A 24,986-nucleotide genomic window follows, 5' to 3' on the forward strand; every position below is an offset into this window, starting at 1 on the left:
TAAATATACCTTTGAATTTGCTTTGGAGCAATGAACATTTAAAATTTGTTTTCATTTAAGTTTAATTCATGGGAGTGCGATTTTCTTTTAAAATCAGTGATGGTAAAACAATTGTGCATTATCTCACAATCTATAATCAGTAAAGATGTTAATTTCTCATTGTAGCTAATGAAAAATGTATAACGAAACATTGTTAGCATGTATTTATTTTTGAAACTGAAAAAAATGTGTTTGTGGTCATCTATTCTATGGAATCGTTTTCGACCCCACCATGCCATTTACATACCAAAGTCTTCACAATGCCAGTTGAGGGTTAACATCGCACTAACATATGGAAGGTATTTCGTGATATAAGGATGGAAAAGGGCTGCAATTGGGAAGGTAGTCGCTGTGGTCTTAATTAAGATATAGCCTAATGTGAAATTGGGAAACCACAATAAACCATCTTCAGGGTTGCCAACAATGGAATCTGAACCAAGGCAAATCTCTCAGTCCACTGCTTTTTAAATTGGACAGATCCTGAGTTTACCTCACAGGGTTAGACAAACTCTGTTTCAGCTGTCAGCCTAGGATTAAAATCCTTGGATGAACTGGGAATCGAACCTAGGGCCTCTGGACAATAGATTGGCACGCTAACTTTATGCCACTGGACAGTCATTAGTCAGAAAGGAGCAGGATCTTTATGCTGAGTTAGTATATAAGTATCTTTAACGTTCTTGATTTCTCTTTTCCCCTTAATCTGACATAAAAAAGTCTGTGTAATTTACTATGTCCTTGTTAACTTCTTACAATAAGAAACTGAATATGGAAGAGGCAGTAAGAAAATAGATGCAATGCTATTATTTAATAAGTATTTAATGAACTACAATAATTTCAACAAACATAAAATAAGTTTTAAAAAAGAACAGTATGTACAAAAATTACAGACATTTATGAGGCAAGATAAAAATATTACACAAAATCTTCATGTGAAAATCAGCATGACGCTTTAGGTAAGAACCTCATGAATGGAAGACAAGCAACAAAGAACAATAGAGTTATGAAATCATTTTCTATTATTTTTATCATCACCAAATGCAAAAACATTATTACAACAAGTAAATATGTATCCTAATAAGGGAAGAGCACATACAAATATTTAAATATATTTTAAAGCATGTATGACTTCTTTAAATCACAAACAATTCTCATTTAAGAAAATCCCATTTTTGTTGTATTCACAAGATGCAATAGCATTCAAAAATTTGAGAGATTTTGTACTGAAAAAGAGTAAGCTCATACTGGAGCCATGATCAGTGATAAAAATACATCGGAAAATCTTTGAAAGTATTTATTTAATAGTGAAAGAAATAGTAATTTTATATACATATAGCACCGACGTTTAGTTATTGTGCTCAAGTGTTACAATTTTGACCAGATTATCGAAATTTTAAGGAGTTGTTATTATTCTTCACAAGGAATAAATTTAAAACAAGTTATATTGGTACCAAAAAATATATGTGATATTTTGGTATTCACAAATGAGTTTTATAGATATTCTGGATATTTTAGAAATATGGTCCATTTCAATGTGGTGTTTTAATTCAGTCCACTCTATTCTTTTTATAAGAATATTTGTATTAAAGCAAATTCTTCCTATTGCTGTTACTGTATGCTCTACTCCAGTATGAACATACTTCACAAAGACAGTAGCTGAAAAATTATTCCAAATTACATGCCACAGAAAATGCTTATATATACCTATGGTAAAGGCACAGCTTATAGTACTTAATACTGTTTATCAGTCAGTAATAATTCATTTGGTGTGAATGGAATGTGTTTAGTTACTGTATTTTATTTTTCAGATCTTTTACGGGGAAAGCAAAGTAAGCTTGCAGTTTTACGAGATTGTTGATATCATGATCATAGCCGCAGGATCTCTCATGTTAGATGAGGTCCGAACCACAAGGATGCGAGTTTTCATTTTAAAAATCCCAAAGTATTGACCACGACCGAGTCATGCGTGCCATAGTGAAAAGCCAACGATGATGTTACTTGGCTATCATGCCCTCATTTATGAAAGAAAAAAAGAAAAAAAGTGCTGAAAGTAAACTCTACTGTTCATGTACAAGATTATATTTCTGTTGTGTTTCATTCTGTCAAGATGATAAGATTTTTTTTTTTTACTGGAACTTAGAAAGCTTTTCAGTCTGTTGAATACACTAGTTTAAAAGATAATACATACCGGTATCACTATAGTTATACAATACTACATTAACTGAGTCGACACGGGAACTTCTCAAAAACACTTATGTGGGATTCACACTGTATCTCTGTATGTATATGTATGACAATGACCATGAATAAAAATGTTTAAAATGAATTGAAAGAACTTTTTTAATAGTGCAAGTGTAGTTAGTGAAATGCTGAAAATACAAATAGACCAAGTCTACTGTCAGTCTTAACAATGTCCTCAGACAAGTAGCCCATTGTCTTACTTTTTCGTAAACCTTTTCAAATAGACCATGTCCATTTGATGTATTTTCCTGGATACCATTAAGTGGTGGAGAGAGACCAAATCCATCCCCTAAAATGATTAGGAATACAGATAGACCATTTCCAAATCATCCTTTTGAAGCAGGTGGAACCTTTGGCAAAAGATAATCCTGTTGACAATATGCAATAGTACATCATTGTCAGAACTGAGAAGAAAAAGAATTCAAAATTTATTGTCATTACTATACAGTCAGAGGATTTCAAAAACATACAGCACGCATGGGCAGTTACTTGTTTATGAACCGGAAGAGGTTCTATTGCACCAACTACATGGCACTGCAAGAGGTCGGTATTCATTCTCTGTCACTCTTTTGTTATTGTGAACAGAGTTGGAAAGTAATCAAGTAACAGTACTTGAATTACTTGTAACACTTTTTTTTGTAATTTTACTGGTATTTTGTGATATCTGAAGACTTCAGAAAAAACTATTTCAGTTTCGTCTTAGTTAATTTATGACTGTAAGGTTCTTCAGTCTGACAAAAATAATTTATGAATAAATACATTTATAAACTACCTGAAAAAAAGAAAACATATGGTCGTCATAAGACATATCTGTGTCGGTGTGATGTAGAGCAAATTATATAAAACAAATGGTAACAGAATTATACCTGAAAAAAGAAACAACTTAATTCAAATATAATGACATGTTTTGCTCTTGAAAGAACACCATCACATTCTATTAAATTTCTATTCTATAAAAATTCTATTAAATCACACTCAAAAATATTCATAAATGTATAAACAATTATGCTTAAATTCTGCTTAACGTCGCACTAACACATCAAAGGTTTTTCGTGATGCAAGGATGAAGAAGGGTTAGGACTGAGAAGGTAGCGACCAAGACCCTAATTAAGATAAAACCCAGCATTTGCCTGGCATGAAAATGGGAAACCACAGAAGACATCTTCTGGGCTGCTGACAGTGAGATTCGAACCCACCATATCCAGAGTGCAACCTCACAGCTTTGCAATTCTAACTGCATGGCCAACTTGCTTAGCAAAGAAAAAATAAGTATAAATATTTCCTTGAGACTGATGTTCTGTGAAGTAATTATACCGACTACTTGTTGAAAAAGTAACCGTATTTACTTGCGTATTAGACTCTTTTTTCTCACTTTTACAGCCAAAAGAAGGTAAAGTGGGGTCAAATATGCGATAACTTCAAATTCTGTGCAGTGAACACGACTCCTAGGCTATAAAGAGCTATAAAATTGTACATGTAAATATATCATGTCGTTCGTTTCATCTCATTCATTTTTCTGATGAGATGACGTAAGAAAGGGAATATGGTCATAAAAATCTTATGAAAATTCATCTCGCTTCATACTCGATCCCGTAAAGAAAACAGATAAGGGTATCATATTATTAAGCACTATTGATACAAAATAACTTAATGGCCAGTCATTTGTCTCTGTCAGTTGAGCAGTAGGCCTACCACACAGTAAACCTGATCACTGCTTTAATTTGAATTATTGTCTCATGCCGTCCGGCTCCATGGCTAAATGGTTAGCATGCTGGCCTTTGGTCACAGGGGTCCCGGGTTTGATTTCTGGCAGGGTAGGGAATTTTAACCATCATTGGTTAATTTTGCTGGCACAGGGACTGGGTGTATGTGTCATCTTTGTCATAATTTCATTCTCATCACAACGCGCAAATAACGGGCGCAAATCAAAAGACATGCACCCGGCAAGCCGAACATGTCCTCGGACACTCCCGGCACTACATATGCCATTTCATTTCATCATCTTGCGTCGCCTACTTCCCTGCTACTGTATCATAATCAATATTATTATTATTATCTGTTAGATATGTTGGTGAGTTAAACAATCGTTATAATTGGATAGTTTTTGTGACATTTTAAACTTACTTCTCTCCAAAAAATACCTATATTGGCCCGAGTTATGGAATATTAAACGATAACTTTGTTAATGATCTAGCCTGCTATATTAAGGGCAACAACCGTGAATATTTCTCAACTAAAGTAAACTTGTTTCCTCATCCCGAGGTGGTGCAGCTCTTTTCAGACGCGCCCCCATTGGAGGGAAGTTACATGTACCATTTTTACCGCATATCAACCTTCCTGTCATTCGTAAATCTCTGGCAATATGGTACCGGGAATCAAACTCAGATTCCCAAAAGTGACAGCTAATTGTGCTAACTATTATGCTGGCGGACATTCTTAACTACAAAACACAGGAATATAGCATGACCGATGCATGCTTGCAATGCGCAGGTCAGACATGAAACTATTCACCTATTTATGCAACGTCATCCGAGCTGCAGTAGGCCTACACTACGGAGATGGACACTTCTTAACTATGAAACACAGATGTACTGCATGACTTCATCACGTTTTCACTGCATGGGTTGTACGGACAAAACTATTCACAAATTTGTGCGATGTCATCAGAGCTGCAATAAGACTTGTACTCACTCTGAAGCCGAATTGTTGTTCTTCTCTGACAAATTCCGTTGGAGGGGTCTTGTATGCAAGATTTATTTTTTTATTTTCTTCATCTTGAAAAGCCGGGGGAGTGGGGGGGGGGGGGGAGAGGTCTAATACACCAGTAAATATGGAGTTCATAAATGAATAAAATATTTCTTATGTAATTGTAATTCAGTTACTTTTTTCCTTGCAGTTCTCCCATCACAGATCATGAAATAATCATGTTCATATCAATAAAATGAGCCAAAATTGTCCAGTTATTAGACAATTCTAAAGATGCATAGGAGAGACCAGGAACCAGAGTAGAAGTGTTATCCAGGAAAGTAGAAGGGGAGGAGAAGGTAGTTATTTTTCACATTGGTACTAACAATGTAAGACAAGCAAGTATAAGTACCAACATAATTGGGAGTGTGTGGTATGTGGTTAATGCAGGATGGGAGAAGTTTAAGGAGGCAGAGATCGTTATCAGTGGGATAGTATGTAGGAGGAATACTGACTAGAAAGTGATTGGTGATTTAAGTGGGACTATGGAATGGGTACATGGGAAACTGAGAATGAGATTTGTAGATCCTAATGGGTTGGTAGTAAATAGGGATCTTCTCTCAGATGGCCTCCATATGAACTGCAGTGGTAAGTATGAGTCAGGAGGTTAGTTTTCGATCCTTGGTAAGTTGCAAAACAACAGTCTTCAACTTAAGAACTACAAAGCTGTTTGGTTAAAGATTTGGTTTTCTAACCCAGTGTAATTACCTATAGGAACTCTCTGCAGTATTTAACAGTATTTAATTTAGCAATGAGTTTAATATCATTGTCATGCTATTTTAATATCTATTATCAGTTAACTCATCTGCTAAACACAAGCCACAGAACATGATCATCACAGCTCAACTGCTTCATGTCTAATATTTTTTCTTCATGCTTTTCATAGTGTAAAAGAAAACTTTTTGCTCATAGCAAAATGTCTATAATACAAGAAAAAATGGTAACATACAGTATCTGGAACAATCATAGTAGTTTATTGTTGAATCAGGCAAGCAGTAGCTTTTGCACAACATGCTGAAATCACTATTCATTCAGCGTGCAGTCACTAAATCATCACCTAAAATAGAAAAAAGGCATTTTTTTTTAGCAAACCTATGATACTAACGAGGGAAGTATTTGTATTCAAATGCTCTGAACTGAATGAAAATTGGTAGGGTAGCTCAATTATGATTGCTGAAAACAGCTGTAGGGTTCTTGTCTGTGTTGAATTACACATCTGATCAAACATGTAACTTCAAGTAGTTGTAGTTAGTAACATTATGCTATGAAGTTTGGTTGCAATGTTGAAGATTGTGTGTACAGTGATGTTGCTATTGTCAAATGTGCTCATTATCACAATGAACTGAAATTTTTTTAATTTTCCAAAGATAATTGTATGCTATCCTATCAAATGCTTTGCTGAGGTCAATGCTAGCAAGTGCTCCTGAAGCACTGTCACACATTGAATGACAGATGATTACATCTCGAATTGCCAGTAGATTATGCAATATGTTTTTCCCAGTATAGTGCAAACCTGCCCACTTCACTGAAAAGCACCATCTTCATTTTTATATTGACTGAAGATGTATGGAGACACTCATCCATATCAGTATTAATTTAATTTAATGTTATTGGTTTTATGTCCCATTAACTACTTTTATGATTTTCAGAGATGCCGAGGTGCCAGAATTTTGTCCCAGGGGAGTTCTTTTACATGCCAGTAAATCTTCAGACACGAGGCTGACATATTTGAGCACCCTCAAATACCACCGGACTGAGCCAGTATTGAACTTGCCATCTTGGGCTCAGAAAGCCAGCGCCTTCTTAACCGTATGAGCCACTCAGCCCGGCATATCAATTCTATCAATACTTCAGTACACACAAGGAAGTAATAGCCTTTTATGAATTACACTTGTAATGATAATACATTGCTCAAAAAAGAAATTTGGTCACATCTTTAGATGTTCCTAACTACATTACAGGAATGCATAGTGGGTTGGGAATTGGACTATTACAGCAACAACATATCCTGTTTACTAAGAGAGCTCCACTGTCATCTGGATGTTTGGAAGGTGTCAACATCAGTTGAAATAAGAGTGCCTCAATTCAAAGAGTGTGTGGAGGGTGGTCTGTGAGAAGTGTAGTGTTTACAAGTCATGGGTGATCGTGGACTGAGGTAGTCAATGGGAAAAGGAGTTTTTATCAAATGAAGCCACTCGTGTACTTACACTGCTTCAAGAAGGCTACACAAATATCCCTTCACAAAAGAAACAGTTGAGGTTTGACCTTATTCAATACGTTTCAAATCTTTCAAACTTTAAACCTTTCAAGGAATGTTTGTATGATACGAGAGTAATCCCAAAAATAAGGTCTCCTAGTTTTTTCTAAATACAGAACTCTGATCATGTGGCTGTTGGTCACAATATACTGAAGAGTGTTTCCCGTGCTCGCATATAAATATCTGCACACCACACTGAGGCACTCAGCCTTGGCAGCCGTTGAGAATGGAGCTCCCGTTAGATGTTACCGCCAAGTGCAAAGTGCGCACAGTTATTTGGTTTTTGAACGCAAAAGGTACTGAATCGATTGAAAACCATCGCCAATTGACGGAAGTGTACGGTGAGTCGTGCATGGATGTCAAAAATGTTCGTAAGCCGTGTAGAGAGTTTGCAGCAGGTCGGACTGAAATTCACAATGAACGAACAAAGGAGCAGGAGGCCATCAATTTCCGTTGAGACAGTTGTGAAGGTTGAACAAATCATGCATGAAGATTGGCGGATCACCCTGGATGATCTCTGCACTTTGGTTCCTGAGGTTTCCCGAAGCGCCGCTCACAACTTCCTGAACAGCATGGCGGTGAGCTGGTATGACATGGGCATACGTAAACAGTCACAGCGTCTACAAAAATGCATCGACCAAAATGGTGATTATGTAGAAAAATCGCTAAATGTTCAAGCTATAAAATGATGTAAACCACTGTAGAAATAAACAGGTCTATGTATTTATAAAAAAATAGGAGACCTTTTTTTGGGATTACCTTCGCATGCAAAGCCAATACAGAACAAAAAGCATGAGATTCATAAATTGCAGTCAAGAAGGCTACTCACAGATGTATGTTGCCAGAATGCTAGGGGTTGTTCAGAATACAATTCTGTATATGTGGGAGACTGGAAATGTTGCCACGTGCCCTGACATGGGCCACCAAAGGAAAACAGCCGCACGGCATCTGGTTCCATGGCTAAATTGTTAGCATGCTGGCCTATGGTCCAGGGGTTCTTAGGGTTCGATTCCCAGTTGGGTAAGGGTTTTTAACCTTCATTGGTTAACTCCTATAGTACAATTTACAAACTTCATCATGTAGATCCGTATTGATACAGTTAAAACTTAGAAACAATGTTAGGTTTTGGTCCACCCAATCAATACACATTACTTTACAAGTGAACTATTTAATTAAAAACATATTAAAAATATTAGGGACATGTTTTGTCTCTATTTGAGACTTCATCAGCCATAAAATCATGTGGTAGATTACAAAACTCGAATCAGAAACTGAAAAAATGTAAAGAAATGGAAGAATCCAATGTCTTTTTAAGGACTATTTGGGAAATGCGTAAGACATAAATATATATACATTATTTACACAAATCGACCTCAATTCTTGCAAAAACGTTTGTCTTCAATGTATAAAATTAAATTAACTTGAAATAGACAAGCCTGCCATAATGTCTTGTACAGAATCAATACGGACAGCAACAATGGGCACTGATTCCATACGAGATGTTATGGCAGGCTTATCCATTTCAAGTTAATTTCATTTTTTACATTGAAGACAAAAGTTTTTGCAAGAATTGAGGTCAATTTGTGTAAATAATGTATATATATTTACATGTCTTAATATTTCCCAAATAGTCCATAAAAAGACATTGGGTTCTTCCATTTCTTTACATTTTTTCAGTTTCTGATTTGAGTTTTGTAATCTACCAGGTGATTTTATGGCTGATGAAGTCTCAAATAGAGACGAAACATGTCTCTAATATTTTTAATATGTTTTGGATTAAATAGTTCACTTATAAAGTGATGTGTATTGATTGGGTGAACCAAAACCTAACAGTTTCTAAGTTTAACTCCTATAGTTCAGGGCTGGGTGTGTGTGCTGTCTTCGTCATTAGAAATCATCATATGGGAGGGCCCCGTCCTCATAGATGCACAGATCGCCTATACGGCGTCAACTCGAAAGACCTGTACCAGGTCTCTTCGGAGACCACACACCATGATTATTATTATTATTATTATTAACCCCACAGCAGGATTATTTTGTGCATGTACAAGCTCTCTAAAACCACCAAGTTATTACACCAGGCTTTTAGAGTATGAATCAGGCTTTGAGAGGCCAATTTAAGATCCCAATGACCTGCTCAAGTACCTACACTGGACAGACGACATCGTGGCACGAGACTGCACTTTGCTAGAGATCATCTGCACTGGCAGCAGACACTTGCGTCTTGTACTGTTTTCAGTGTTTTAAAGTGTTGTTGTAACATTGTCAATTGGAAGTTTAGTGTTCATAATCTGAAAAAAAAAATTTAGAATCAAAACTTAGTATTTTATCCAGGTAAATTATTAACCCAACAGAATTTTAAGATGTATGTGCAAATACATCAAATTACATGGACTTTAAAATTAATGAGTGTAAATAGTTGTAGACATACTATATGTAACATATTAGATTAAGTTACATGTGTACACATGTTATATCTTCCACAAACAATGTGTCTACGCTGAAGATGACCTAAAGGAAAGGTCAAAACTAGTCCCGATGTATAATAAACAATAATAATAGTATTAAGTGGACCTGCCCATCCTGTTGAAAGAACTGTAGTCAATCATCAATATGGAGCAGTAAAATAAAATTAATTTTATATAATATTGTGCTGTTCTCGGTTGAATCCCGTTTCACATTATATCATTCAGATAGCTGTCTGCAAGTCTGGAGAAGACTTGGGGGAGTTATTTCATCTCACAGCTGTACATTCTACCATTGCTTATGAAGATGGGTCAGTTGTGGTGTGGCCAGCCATAAGTCTCTACACAAAAACCGATCTCCTGATCACTCACAATGGATCTTTTACTGTTTGATGGTAAATTGACGACATCTTAGTGCCACATGCACCACGTGCAATGAATGAAGTGGCCATCAAGAAGTCCTGACCTGAATCCCATTGAACAAATCTGAGACCAACTACAGCAATGCATCCAAGCATGAAATCCCATTAACCTGACTAACTCAAACACTACAAGACCTTGAAGATGCCTTGTTCAAAGAGTGGGGAAGTCTGCCTAAACTCAACACTTTGCACCTTGTTAGAAGAATGAAAAGACATTGTGAAGTTGTTATCTATACAGAAGGGTGACAATCCTCCTTATTAAGATTCTTAATTACCACGCAGCCATTTTGGTTTATGCCACATTGGGTAATGATGTCATGTATCGAGTCTCCAAAGAACGCTTCTCATTTCAATTCTTAATTTTTGCAAAGAAGAAGAGGTTTTTTTTTTTTGCTGCATGTCTGTTTTGATTCCTGTATATATGTGTATCACAAAGGTACACAAAATTTCATTTTTGGGCAGTGTATAATTGAGGAGTTGGATGCAATAACAGCATAAGTAGACTTACGTTATTTTGAGAAACAGAAGCTTGAAGTTTATAAATGTTCTGAGTTAAAAGTAATATTAGGAATCAACCTGAATTTCATTTAAGGACATTTAAAAGATCCAGGAAATGTATTTCCCACAGAATTTTATTGATCTGTTAGCTAATAAGAAAGACAGAGTTATTTAAAATTTCATTTTATACGCTGTTATTGCATGAAGAGCAGGAATATTATATTTTGCCATACACCAGTCATGATCAGGGAGTTAGGGAAGCATGATTGCCCACTATAGAGGAACAAAAGTGTCAGTTTATCCCACCTCAGTTCTCCAAAATTTCTAAACTTACTAAAATTAAGAACACATTCCTAAAAAAAAAACCAAAAATTTGTCAACTAAGAAAGGTAAAACCATTAAGTTTATTCTTTATTCAATATTCACCTTTTTTGTTCTTTTTGCATAAAGGGTCAAGATAATTTTGTTACAGTGCTCTCTCCAACTATGGTATTAGGCAATGGTAATTGCCCCCCTCCCTTCCCCAACAAATAGTTGAAATGTTATAAAATTAGTAACATTCTTTTCTGAACAACTTTTATTCCTATTTTCATTTACAAAATGATTCTCTAAACCTAAAAGAAAAGGAACAAAAAACAGATCACAAAGTATATAATTGGGATTTAGACATTGTGTATCTTACTTGTTTGAAATACTCAAATGCATCATTGATCAAAATCAGGATGATTCATCTTCACATGCTGCATTAGCAGACTCTAGGGAATCATTACACACAGACATGACTTTCACATACCACTCAACATTTTCAGTTTATAAGTATTTCATTAGTGAAATAACATCAACCCTTTTGTCTGCTTTTACACCACACTTTTTTACATCATGTAGCCTCAAATCATTAAAACTGAGAAAGCTATCATTCCTCTTTAAGAAGGTAAATGGCACATAGTTAGGAGTTTAGGACTGTGACTCTGATACAACACCATTATGGTAATAAATTCACACAAACTTCTGTATCATAAATCTGTTCCTTTTAGCAGGGGGCATTCTTAGAAACATAGGTCAAAGTGCAGATACCCAGTCTTTTATTAAATGTGACGCCACAAAACCTTCTCTTCCACTCGCTGACATCTTCTCCAGCCAGAGAACTGGCGGCAGCTGAACATGCCACTCGTGAAGCATGTCTCATGCAATAACAGCGTAGCGAATGGTACCAGTTTTAGTGAGCTCCTGACCTCTAGCGACATCCTAGCGAACTAAGACCTAGACTGGGACTTACGCTGTTATTGCATCTAGCTCCTCAATTAATTTCTATAGGTATTTTTTTGGTCATTTACTATGTTACAACCAAACATCATAACATAATATGCACTATACCTTTCGGTACACCATGGTATAATAAAAAGAACAAAAATCTTGCCTTTGGAGCAAGTCTTAGCTTGCGACTAGATTTGCAGCTTTATAGCCTCGTCTTCAGACAAGGAACGATGAGCAATTGTTGCTATTCATTGACATCTTCATCCTGGAACATCAGCATGGTGTTTGCTAGCACTGTCTGATGCTTTTGTTGGTTCTTTGCAATATTAAGAGACAGTATTGTAATTGTGCTCTGTCTTGAGTGATTCTATTCCCTTGGTGGTTTTTTTTTTAATGCTATTTGTTCGGGGCGTCGACCTATAGAGATCTTTTGCCCCTACTTGCACCATGTGATATGAATCTGCATGTAATTGGAATGGAGGAAGTGTAGAGTGTTGAATGTGAGGAAAGGAACGTTAAGGATGACACAAACACCCAGTCCCCAAGCCAGGGATATTAATCATTTACTACTAAAAAACCCTGACCCAGCTGGGAATCAAACCCGGGGCCGCTGGGTGACAGGCAGACACGCTGCCCCTACATCGCGAGGCCGGACTCCCTTGGTGTTAGAATGGGATGCCAGATGTCGCTCAGTTGATATCTATCAACTCTTTTTATGTTGTATATAGATTGCAGTGAATTACTATCGTTTACATCACAACCTTGATGGATAGTTGTTTTCAATTTTAAACACCTCGGCACCATTGAAGCTGATGTGTGTTCTGTTAATCCTGACAAAGATTTCTCACCTTGGATGTATCTAACATAATCTGTAAGCCTAGTTTATGGGACCGGCCAGTTTGACCAATATAGACTTGGTCACACTGATGATGTGGAACACTATCAACTCCAGGTTAATCATTGGTGGAGATATGATCTTCCATGCTGCACATTAACTGTCCTATCTTCTTTGGAGAGCAAAACTGGGAAGTAATGTTCCTTCCTTTCAGTATGCGAGCAATGTTGTTCGAGATGCCGTTCACATATGGTGATAGTAGAGCAGCAACCATTTGTTATTTTGTTCCAACAACAGAGTTTCCTTTTGGATGAAATTCCCTAAGAATCTAAGAAAAGGTTTCACTGGAACTGCTTTTTTTTTTTTCTAGGAGCTTTACGTCGCACCGACACAGATAGGTCTTATGGCGACGATCACTGGAACTGATTATACGGTTTTCTTCTCGAACTGCTCCATGAAAATATCAGCCACTTTGAAAGTGGTGACACCATATCATCAACCCCATTGAAACCTATGAATTGACACCGTTATGTTAATGACACCCTGTTCATCTGGACTTATTTGCGTGAAAAGCTGGATTGTTTTCTCCATCCCATGAACTCAATTCACACTAACATCTTGTTCACCAAGGAAATAGAGGAAAATGGTCAACTCCCATTCTTGGGCAAGCATGAAGATCTCGCTTCCTAGTGTCTGTAGTGTGTATACTGTGGAGCTTTTTGCCATCTTAGAAGCTCTGCGGTTTGCACAGGGTGACAAAAACCACTTTCTCATTTGTACCGACTCATTAAGTTCTCCACTGTCTATCGACACCTGTTTCCCACAACACCCACTAGTACAGCAGATTCATGACCTTGCCAGGTTGTATGATGCTGGCAACAGAATTATTTTCGCATGGCTTCCAAGCCACACTAGGATTGCAGGAAATGAACTTGTGGATGAAGCTGCAAAGGAAGTGGTACTTTTACCTCCTAGACATGTGAACGTACCTGCTAGGGATATTTGCTCTCAGCTACGTCACATCATCTTGGCGTCCTGGGATTCGGAGTGGCTAGCTATCCAAAGTCCCAACAAGCTGAGATCAGTTGAAAAGACAACTGCCGTGTGGCAGTCCTCTTCCGTCCTTCACGGAGAGAGGCCGTAGTTTTATGTAGGTTAAGTATAGATCATGGAAGATCTACGCACACTTACGTCCTAAAGAGGGAAGATCCCCAATGTGTTCTTGTGATGCCGACTTCACCATGGCCTTCATTCTCACAGAGTGTGCCAATCTCTCTGGCCTAAGATGGAACCTCGGCCTGTAGGAGACACTCGAACTCATACTAGCTGATGACGCGGCCACTGCTGATCTCCCCATTCGCCTTTATGTGCGAGAGTAGATTAATCAAGGGTATGTAAATTTCAAGTCTTCTGTTACTCAGGGAACTTATGTTCCCTTTTGATTCGTTTGTGACCTTTTCGGCTTAATACAGTGTTTTTTGTTTTATTTTGTAATTCATTTTGAAATTCCTTTGTCGAATAAATTATTTTATTTTTTCTCCATTTAATTTGTTCAGAGAGGATGATTACCTAGTTGTACTTCCTCTTAAAACAAAAATCACCACCACTCCCGTTCTTGTTGGATGTTCTACTGATCCATTCGAATGATGGCAGCCTGAAACATACAGTATATCGCAAACCTACTCACACTAATAGGTACCTGAATGTCCGTTTTCAACTATAGCAACTTCAAAGTGTCCTGCGCACTCTAGTCCACTGGGCAGAGAGATAGCTGACCGGAACATCTAGCAGAAGAAAAATAAATCTTAAGGTAAACTTCTTAGAGAAAATCTACTCTCAGAGACAGACTTTTTGGGCATTTCATCTGGTGTTAGAACAGAAGAACAAACAAGTGATACTGTGGTATTACCGTATGTGAAAGGCATCTAAAAAAACATTGCTTGATAATGAAACATTACTTCCCGGTTCTGCCCTCCAAAGAAGATAGGAAAGTTGATATGCACCATGGAAGATCCAATCTTGACCACAGATGAAGATGGAGATTATAGGTTTCGATATCATCAATGTGTTGCAAGTTGTCCACTTCATGACCGTATCGATGAGTATAATCAACAAGTATAATTAAAGAACCACCTAATCGATACTTTATTTTTTGCGTTGGGCAAAATTAAATATACATTATCACTCACAGAACATGTTTCGACCACTTAGTGGTCATCATCAGCTGTATAAGGAAAACTTAGATGAAAAATATTGGACAATAAGCACAAGCGTTAATCTGTAGGTTATGGAAAAAATATTTGCTGTGTCGATTGTTTGATTGGTAAAATTTCTTTGGTATCTTCTCTGTTATAAAATGGCGATCATCTGGATAGGGCAGCTTGTCTCACGTTATCATATCTTGGAAAGATGTTTATCCCCAAGGCAGCGCGGAATAAACATCTTTCCAAGATATGATAACGTGAGACAAGCTGCCCTATCCAGATGACCGCCATTTTATAACAGAGAAGATACCAAATCAATCAATCAAACAATCAATCAATCAATCAATCAATATATCTATCTATCTATCTATCAATCAATCAATCAATCGACACAGCAAATATTTTTTCCATAACCTAAAGATTAATGCTTGTGCTTATTGTCCAATATTTTTCATCTAAGTTTTCCTTATACAGCTGAAGATGACCACTAAGTGGTCGAAATATGTTCTGTGAGTGATAATGTATATTTAATTTTGCCCAACGCAAAAAATAAAGTATCGATTAGGTGGTTCTTTAATTATACTTGTTGATCATTAATGTGAACGAGTCTGTATCAGTCAAACTAGAAGGCCTATGGAACAAGTTAGAAACAACTGAGACGAAAAACCTCTCAGAATTGGCAAAGCATGCCATCCATAGGACACGACATCAGCTTTGATTATAAAATTAAGGAAAGATCTTCCTATTCAACACACATTGTTAATTGATGTAAGTTATATTAACATTAAAACATCATGGCACCAGTTTTGACCCGCTAAAGGTCATCTTCAGTCATTATAACCAAAAGTGACAAGTCATATAAGTACACAAAACACAAAATATACACTTTAAATTCAAGTCTATAAACTGTTATGTAGATATATATACAGAATAAAACATAATCTTTTCAGTCTTGGCTAGGAAAATTCTAATGCAGTTGATTCTGGAGTCATTGTCATGATGTTTGGCATTTAAGATGACCTTTAGTGGGTCAAAACTGGTCCCATGATATTTTACTATTAATATAACATACTGAATAGCTGGATCTTTCCTTAATTTTATAGTTGTGATTGTTTGTCAATAAAGATCATCATGAAATTCATAACTTATGATCAGCTTTGATCGTGCCAAGGTTGTTAAGATTGAAAACAACTATGAATATAAAATTCATAAACTCAGTCACCTGCATTTCGGGCTGTCACTCAGGTGGTAGTTTCCCTATATGTTGTTTACCTAGTCTTTTCTTAAATAATTCCAAAGAATTTGGAAATTTGTGAACATCTCCCTTGGTAAATTCTTCCAATCCTTAACTCCTCTCCCTATAAACAAATATTGCCCCAATTTTCCTCTTGAATTCCAACTTTATCTTCATATTATGATCTTTCCTACTTTTAAAAACAGCACTCAAACTTATTCGTCTGTTAATGTCATTCCATGCCACTTCTCCACTGACAGCTCAAGGCAAACCACTAGTCAAGCAGCTCATTTCCTTTCTCCTCAGTCTTCTCAGCCCAAACCTTGCAACATTTTTTTAATAACAATACTCTTTGTCAGGAAACACCCAAAACAAATCGAGCTGCTTTTCTTTGGGTTTTTTCCCTAGTTCTTGAATCAATTTATCTTGGTGAGGGTTCCTTACACTGGAACCATACTCTAGTTAGGGTATTAGCAGAGACTTATATGTCCTCTCCTTTACATCTTTACTACAACCCCAAAATATCCTCATAACCATGTGCAGATATCTGTACCCTTTATTTACAATCCTGTTTATGTGATTACCCCAATGAAGATCTTTCCTTATATGAACTTACAGTGATCCCCGTAAGGAAATTTCACCCCATCAATGCAGTAATTTAACTGTAATAACTATCATGATAGAAGCAATAGTAATTCACTGTATTCTGATCAACATGAACAGAGGTGATAGGCAGTGTTGCCAACTTAGCAGATTTTCCACTAAATTTGGCGGAATTAGAAGACTGTCAGCGGAGAAATATATCATTTAGCGGACAGCAGATTTTTGGCAGAATTCTAGATTTATTATAGCGGAATTTAGTGTTTTATCCATTTTACTTTTTTTAAAAAAATTTGTAGTCCAGTCTGTCTCCGAGCTAATCTGTATTTCTTGTCAGGAGCTAGCAGTCACATGAGGAAAACATGTTATTTGGATTTGATGTTATGAGATCATGGTATCATAAATTTGTAATGCGTGGGGAAAGGGTACTTATCTCTTAGTTGATGAATGACGACAGATAATGAAACTGTGAGAGTGTGGCATTTATATTTATGCTATGAAGACCGTTTAATGAACTGGCCTGTTCTGTGTGTGGCCCTTGAGGTAAGGGATTCACCTAGTTGGCACCCGGCAGTAAAATGCCTACAAGTTTTAGCTCGCCAGCTTGCAGGCAGGGTGTTAATCCCAGTGAAACTCACAGATCAGGTGAACAGACATTTACTTTTATTATTATTATTATTATTATTATTATTATTATTATTATTATTATTATTGCTCATTTTTATTGCTCATTATTTGAGCTTGGATTTCTTGGTGGAATTTTAGCAGATTTTTAGTAGATCTTGAAAATGTAAGTTGGCAACACTGGTGATGGGTATCAATTAAGTGACATCTGATGTCCCATTCTAATACTTGGGGAATAGAACCGTTCACAACAGAGCACAATAATAATAATACCACCTTGTAATATTATAAGGTACCAACAACAAACATCAGACAGCATTAGCAACCACCATGCTTATGTCATGGGACCAAGAGGAAATCAGTGACTAGCGACAATTGTCTGAAGATGCAACTATGAAACTGTAAAACTAGTGACAAGCTAAAACTTGCCACAAAAGTAAGATTTCTGTTATTTTCATTATGCCATGGTACACCAAAATGTATTAGTACACTAGAACTCTATCACTATAAAAGTATTCACAATGTCATATCATAATATTACTAACTGTAACTACTTGAAGTTGCTTGTTTGATCAAATTTGTAATTTTACACCCCCTGTGGGAAGGGGTGGTAGAATAACACCCACGGTATCCCCTTCCTGTCGTAAGAGGCAACTAAAAGGGGCCCCAGGGGCTCTGAACTTTGGAGCGTGGATTGGCAACCACGGGGCCCTTAGCTGAGTCCTGGCATTGCTTCCACTTACTTGTGCCAGGCTCCTCACTTTCATCTATCCTATCCGACCTCCCTTGGTCAACCCTTGTTCTTTTCTGACCCCGACGCTATTAGGTTTGCGAGGGCTCGGGAGTCTTTCACCTTCACGCCTTTCGTGGCCCTTGTCTTCCTTTGGCCGATATCTTCATTTTTCGAAGTGTCGGATCCCTTCCATTTTTTCCTCTGATTAGTGTTATATAGAGGATGGTTTCCTAGTTGTACTTCCTCTTAAAACAATAATCACCACCACCACCTGTAATTTTACATGGAGTGCCAAAAAAAAGCTTTTCCAGAGAAGTTAACAGAAAAGAGACCATGAGGAAGACCCCGAAAGAGGTGTACAGATTCAGTGTGGGAGTGCATAGAGAAGAGGGGAGGAAAACCAGAAGATGTACTTAAAAAAGGAGAAGAGTGGTGGAGTGACAGGTAGTGATGGAGGTTCTTGATTCACACCCAACCCGGGAAGCTGGAAACGGGAAATAAAAATGATGATGACATGGAGAAGAACCTTACAGCCATTTTCAGTGCTCATATTTGAGCTTTCCTACCAACTTTCATGTAAGTTTGAACACAAATATTTCTCTCATAAGTAAAGAATACAGAGAAAAATCTACATACAGTTATTTGAAATGTAACAGGAGTTATAAATAGATCTGTGGCCAAAATGCATCCCTGTTGAAAAGAAAGAGAGGGGGGGGGGGGGGTGGAAGTCATTCTTAAGCATGCACATAATAAAATACAGTAGAAGATATCTAAGATGAAATGAGAGTCATGTTGTTCCAGTTTCCCCTACAAATCTACTCCTCAACTCTTTAAATTAGGGTCTAACATTCATCGACTCTTTGACTCACTTTAGACAATCTTAACTCAAATCCTCTCATATACAACAGAAACTGTTTTATATACATTCGAGAGGAAAAATCTGATCTACTTATAACTCAGAACTAATTATAATCAAGTTTCTGTTCTCAAAAACCTTCTCAGTGAATAATAAATTCTTATAATAATTTTACTTTAATCAATATAGTATTTTAAATTTATGTTCACAACTCTGAAACCATAAAGGACCTTTCCTTTTCCACTCACACTTTACAAAATTATCCTAAAATTGACTCTTTCTTGCTAATTGTTGTACATAATGTAGTGTCTGGTTGGATATTCTGCTATGGTAACAGAGTAAGTCTGTACAGCCAGCGACTCAATGCCTAGTGTCGGACGGCAGTAAATAACTCAACTCCCTACAGGGGCCAATGGCTTTTGGCGGATGAGCCCCTTTAGGTAGGTTGATGATCCCCTCATTGTGGGAAATGACACTGGAACCCATCACAAGTGTATGGCCCAACAGCAAAACGAGCAGAGGAGGAATCCATTAGTTTCATGGTTCCCAATGGTCGTGAAGGCGGAAGAAGTCATACCAAACGAATTGGCTGTGAAGGCGCACCTCAGTTTGAGTTTGAGCCAGTTCATTGCACTCTTGGGGTTTGATCCTGCATGTCTCATTCCATATGTGCCGCAGGACACGGCTCCGACATCACAGTGCGTGGGTAATTTCCTGGCAAGCTGAGATCCACCCTAAACAAACCCATGCCAGTGGCACTTCTTCCATATGTCACTTATTACTTCCCAAGTCCAGCAGTCCAGTCCACACTTTTGTAATTTCTGTACATATCGCCTAGAGTAAGGCCCCCCCACGCCCCCCCCCCCTTTTTTTTTTTTTTTTTTTTTTTGTAAAAAATAGGAATATTCTTAAAATAAGGTCATATTTGTATGTATTGGTTCCAAATGTTTAACAAAGACAAAACCTGGGTCTTGACCTTAACAATGACAACAGGCTGAAGATGGCCAAAAACAGGGTGAAACATGTACCTATGTAGTGCATACAAATCACTTAGAATTTAATCACCACAAACGGCAAATTGTATTGAGTAGGTGGCTACAATAAATTTTATTTTAATAGAATCTTAATTATTGTTATCTTCAATACAGAACAAACATGAGATTAGTTACTTGGAACATACCAATACGGACCAAATATGAGATTAATGACTTGTAACATACCACTTAGTCGAGCATCTTGCCTCCTTTCTCCCAAGTCTTCCCAGCCCAAACTTTGCAACATTTTTGTAATGCTACTCTTTTGTCGGAAATCACCCAGAACAAATCAAACTGCTTTTCTTTGGATTTTTTCCAATTCTTGAATCAAGTAATCCTGGTGAGGGTCCCATAGATTGGAACCATACTCTAATTGGGGTCTTACCAGAGACTTACATGCCCTCTCCTTTACATCCTTACTACAACCCCTTAAATACCCTCATAACTATGTGCAGAGATCTGTACCCTTGAATTACAATCATATTTATGTGATTCCTTATATTAACACCTAGGTACTTACAATGCCTCCATGGCTCAGGCGGCAGCGTGCCGCCGGCTTCTCACCGCTGGGTTCCGTGGTTCAAATCCTGGTCACTCCATATGAGATTTGTGCTGGACAAAGTGGAGGCGGGATAGGTTTTTCTCTGGGTACTCCGGTTTTCCCTGTCATATTTCATTTCAGCAACACACTCCAATATAATTTCATTAAACCTGTCATTCATTAATCATTGCCCCAGAGGAGTGCGACAGGTTTCGGCAGTCGGCACAATTTCTATCCTTGCCGCTAGATGGGGGCTTCATTCATTCCATTCCTGACCCAGTCGAATGACTGGAAACAGGCTGTGGATCTTCATTCTTCTACTTACAATGATCCCTAAAATGAACTTTCACCCCTTAATGATCATTTATATCTTGCATCGTTATCATGGACCTCATTATAGCCAAGGCAGGCATTGTTCTAAGTAAAAACATTTTGCCAAATATACTGTTATCGTTACAACTTCAATAATTTCTAATGTAATAAGATGAATTTTTAGGAACTGAAAGGAAGCAGAGCTACTACTTGTCAAAAACCATGACTTGTCAATTAGTTGATAAATATGATAAACAATTCACTACTTACCCTGTGATCTTTAAGGTCTACAGTATCTCCCCATAAACAAGGGTGCAGCAGTGGTTCTTTCTATTAGGGCAAAGAAGAAAGGATGATCAGCTCTAAACACCTTGGGATGTGCTCCTGGAGATGATCCTACATTCATAGATGTAACTGAAATAAAGAAAAAAGACCATGACAGCCACATTCCACAGCTAACTACAGTAGATCAAACCTTTTCTCTAACACATCTCCTTACAAACTGAAAGAAAGTACTTCAGTACAAATATTTGCACAAACAGGCAGTTGATATCAAGAGTATCTACTTTCCATCTTATTTAAAATTTTACCATTATTAAATGAATACAAATTTTTACAATTGAAGACCACACAGAAAGAATGGGCTTTGAAATATAATAGCTTCCACACCTGCTGCCCACATTTTTTCCAAAATTGTACATAGCACTGTACTAGTATTGTTATCCCATTTATGCACTTAATATATAATACTCTTCTTCTTCCTGATACATTTCTGCTTATGCAGGTTGTTCATAATACATACTTACTAGGGAAATTAGACTCTCTTTGTATGTCTATCTGTATGTCATATTTCTGCCTGTCTATCGTATGTCTCTCTGTTCATTCTTCATTCAAATTGTTGTAATTCTGGAACTTCTTTTCTTCTTTCGCTGTGTGGACTGTGTCACACCTGTGGATATGGCCCTGTTTTGCCCTCCCTGATGCCAACCCTATGTAGGGGGATATATTCACTATTGCATGTTTCTGTGGTAGTGGTAGTGTGAGGTGTTGAGTGTGTATGAAGCGGAGAGTATTGGGACAAACACAAACACCCAGTCCCCAGAGCCAGGGGAAATAACCAGACGAGCCCGACTGGAAATCGAACCCGGGGCCCTCTGAGCTGAAGGCCATGACATTGACCATTCAGCTAGGAGCCAGACTGTTGTGATTCCTGAACTAGTAAACTAATTTAGTTAATATTTCATTACGCAGTCATCACAAACTTGGGAATGTGGTGTTGTAAACAAAAACGGACGGGGGTGGTGGAAAACGTAGTGAAGGGAGCTTCGTAAAAAAGGAATTGCACAATATATTGTTTTAATTGGTTTAGAAACCAAACTGGACTAAGACAGGGAAGTGTATTGTCTTCACTTATGTTTATAATGGTTATGGATGAATTCTAAAGGAAACAAAGGCAAGATATAGAGGGAATATGAAAATATTGTTGTTGCAGATGACATAGTAATCTGGGGAGTCAAAAATACTGAAGTGCAAATCCAACTAGAGGCTTTAAATGGCAATATTGAGAAATATGTTATGAAAATCAGCGTGGAGAAGAGCAAAACAGTGGTGATGACAAGAGGAGAAAGAGAAGGAAAAGGAATTGTTAGTATCAGGGGCAAAACCTTGAGGTTATTGAATACTTCAAATATTTGGGTAGTGAAATAATGCAAGGTGCAAGGTTGGATAAGGAGATCAGCAGAAGGGTACAAGCAGGAAATATGTCCTACTAGAATGTAAGGAACATGGTGTGGAATGGAGAAGTTCCTATGAATTGTAAAGAGTACAAGATATACTATACCTCTATATTAACGTATGCATCAGAGATTTCGACAGCAAGAAATGAAAGTAAAATTCAGGCCAATGGGATGAAGTTCCTGAGGAGTACGGGAGGGAAGACAAGGAGGGAGTAAGAAATGTTGAGGTCAGAAAAGAGATAGGGGTAGAAAAACTGAGTGATAAGATGGTGAAGAATAAATTGAGATGGTTTGGACATGTTATGAGGATGGAGGAGAGAAGGATACTAAAACAAGTGTTGGAGGCTAAGATAGAAGGAAAAGGACCAAAATGGAGGCCCAGAATAAGATGGATGGACTCTGTCAAGAACAATATAAGAAAAAGAAGACTGGACTGGAATACAATTACTGAAGAGGAGTGGTGGAAGGAGAGGAAATGGTGGAGAAGTGCCATCAACATCCCTACCTGGTAGGAGCAGGACAGGGAGAAATGAAAATGATGATGATTATCTTAATTTTATAAACATTATGAGTAGTGCCCAGATGTTGATGACGTGTCACCTTTTTACTGAGCTGTCTAAAACAATGCTGCAGTACATAGAAACTCCGGCCGCACTACCCTGTCTTCAAATATGTCATTTTTATTTTGCATCTTTTTTGCATTTTTAGCTATTTTTTGCTATTTTTCCATTTTAAGAGCATTTTTGTAAGTTTGGTAGTTTTTTTGGTCATATTTTTGAGAAATCAGCCTTTTAAGGTCATTTGTTTTCCAATTTAGTCATGTCATAGCTTTATATGAGGGAGTTACGTCTCTCAGAGTTAAGAACTACTTTTTGCTATTTGCTTTACGTCGCACCGACACAGATTTGTCTTACAGCAACGATGGGATAGGAAAGGCCTAGGAATGGGAAAGAAGCAGCCATGGCCTTAATTAAGGTACAGCCCCAGCATTTGTCTGGTGTGAAAATGGGAAACTACGGAAAACCATCTTCAGGGCTGCCAACTGGGGTTCGAACCCACTATCTCCCGATTACTGGATACTGGCCGCACTTAAGTGACTGCAGCTATCGAGCTCGGTAGAGTTAAGAACAAGCTAGTAGCTGATACAAGATAATTTAAAATATTGAAATAAAATATTTCACTATTGTTATTAGCAGTAAAAAATATATCTTGGATGCAGAAGGTTATACAGATGCTCTTGTTTTCGTCACAAACCAGTTATTAGCAGAATGGAATATTACCTACTCTGTTGACCAAGGTCAGCTGTGGTGGGGTAGAAAGGGGAAGGGGTGGATATTCTTGTCTCAGTTCCGCATAGTTCACAGCAAGAGATATTAGTTCATTGCCGCTTTCAAAATGCCCAAAATAAAACCGAGTGTATCAGTGCATTTAAAACAACTAGTATCTGAAATTGATGACAATGTGTTTTCTACCGATGGAAGCATATTGTTTTGCAAACTGTGTGGAACTAAAGTAGCTGCTGAAAGAAGATTTACTGTAACGCAACATATCGGTCACAATAAACACATTCGTACTCTTCAGTGTGTTTCAAATAAACCTGCAATTCAGCGCTTACTGCCTTCAGTTGCTTCGACTTCCGGCAAGTCCTCACAGTTCAGTAAAGAACTGTGTGATGTATTTGTATCTGCAAACATTCTGCTGTATAAACTCAACAGCCCGAATTTACGTGGATTTTTGGGAAAACATACGAATCAAGAAATACCAGACGAATCAACTTTATGTAAGAATTATTTGCCACAGTGTTACAAAGACACATTAAACAAAATGAGATCTGAAACTCACAGGAAGAAGATATGGGTGTCAATCGATGAAACTTCAGATGCTATGGGGCGTTATATAGCTAACGCTGTGATTGGAACTTTAGAAGTGCATACACCAGGTGAAATATTTTTGACTACCGAGGTGTTAGTGTTTGATAGTGCTATGTTTCTCCTGTAGCCTGAAGGCATCAAACATGACAATGTGCTTTTATTTTTAACTGATGCTGCACCCTATATGGTGAAAGTTTTCTTAAAAGCACCCTCGCGAGTCGCACGTTTCAGAGCTGAAGTTCCAGACATTGCATTACCTCCTCAACCTATCATAACACGCTGGGGCACGTGGTTAAACGTGTGTATGTATTGTTGCAAAAACTTCAAGTTAATGAAGGAAATAGTGCAGAATTTTGGCAATAAAAATTGCCCAGGACATGCTATCTGAACCAAACACTGAATGCAGTTTGGCATTCATAAAATCAAATTTTGCCTTATTGACAGCAACGATCACATCGTTGGAGAAAACGGGCAAAGAAATTGTTGAT

General features: G+C 37.5%; 1 protein-coding gene across 5 annotated transcripts in view; it reads right to left on the reverse strand.

Moving 5' to 3' along the window:
* Window positions 1-837: 837 nt before the first annotated feature.
* The window catches only part of LOC136876525 (serpin B3), a 115,570-nt gene continuing 91,421 nt past the window's right edge, over window positions 838-24,986 (reverse strand). For 3 of the 5 annotated variants that reach the window (XM_067150552.2, XM_067150548.2, XM_067150553.2), the window contains exons 8-9: window positions 21,162-21,305; window positions 838-6,079 (exon numbers count right to left, since the gene is read on the reverse strand). In XM_067150552.2, coding sequence (XP_067006653.2) covers window positions 21,172-21,305 — 134 coding nt within the window. In that variant the 3' untranslated portion in view covers window positions 838-6,079; window positions 21,162-21,171. Of the gene's footprint in view, window positions 6,080-14,424; window positions 14,538-21,161; window positions 21,306-24,986 lie in introns of those variants that run through there. The other 2 variants (XM_067150549.2, XM_067150551.2) reach the window with 2 other exon arrangements.

This window comes from Anabrus simplex, chromosome 6, assembly GCF_040414725.1.
Source record: "Anabrus simplex isolate iqAnaSimp1 chromosome 6, ASM4041472v1, whole genome shotgun sequence".
Classification (NCBI taxonomy): Eukaryota; Metazoa; Arthropoda; class Insecta; order Orthoptera; family Tettigoniidae; genus Anabrus; species Anabrus simplex.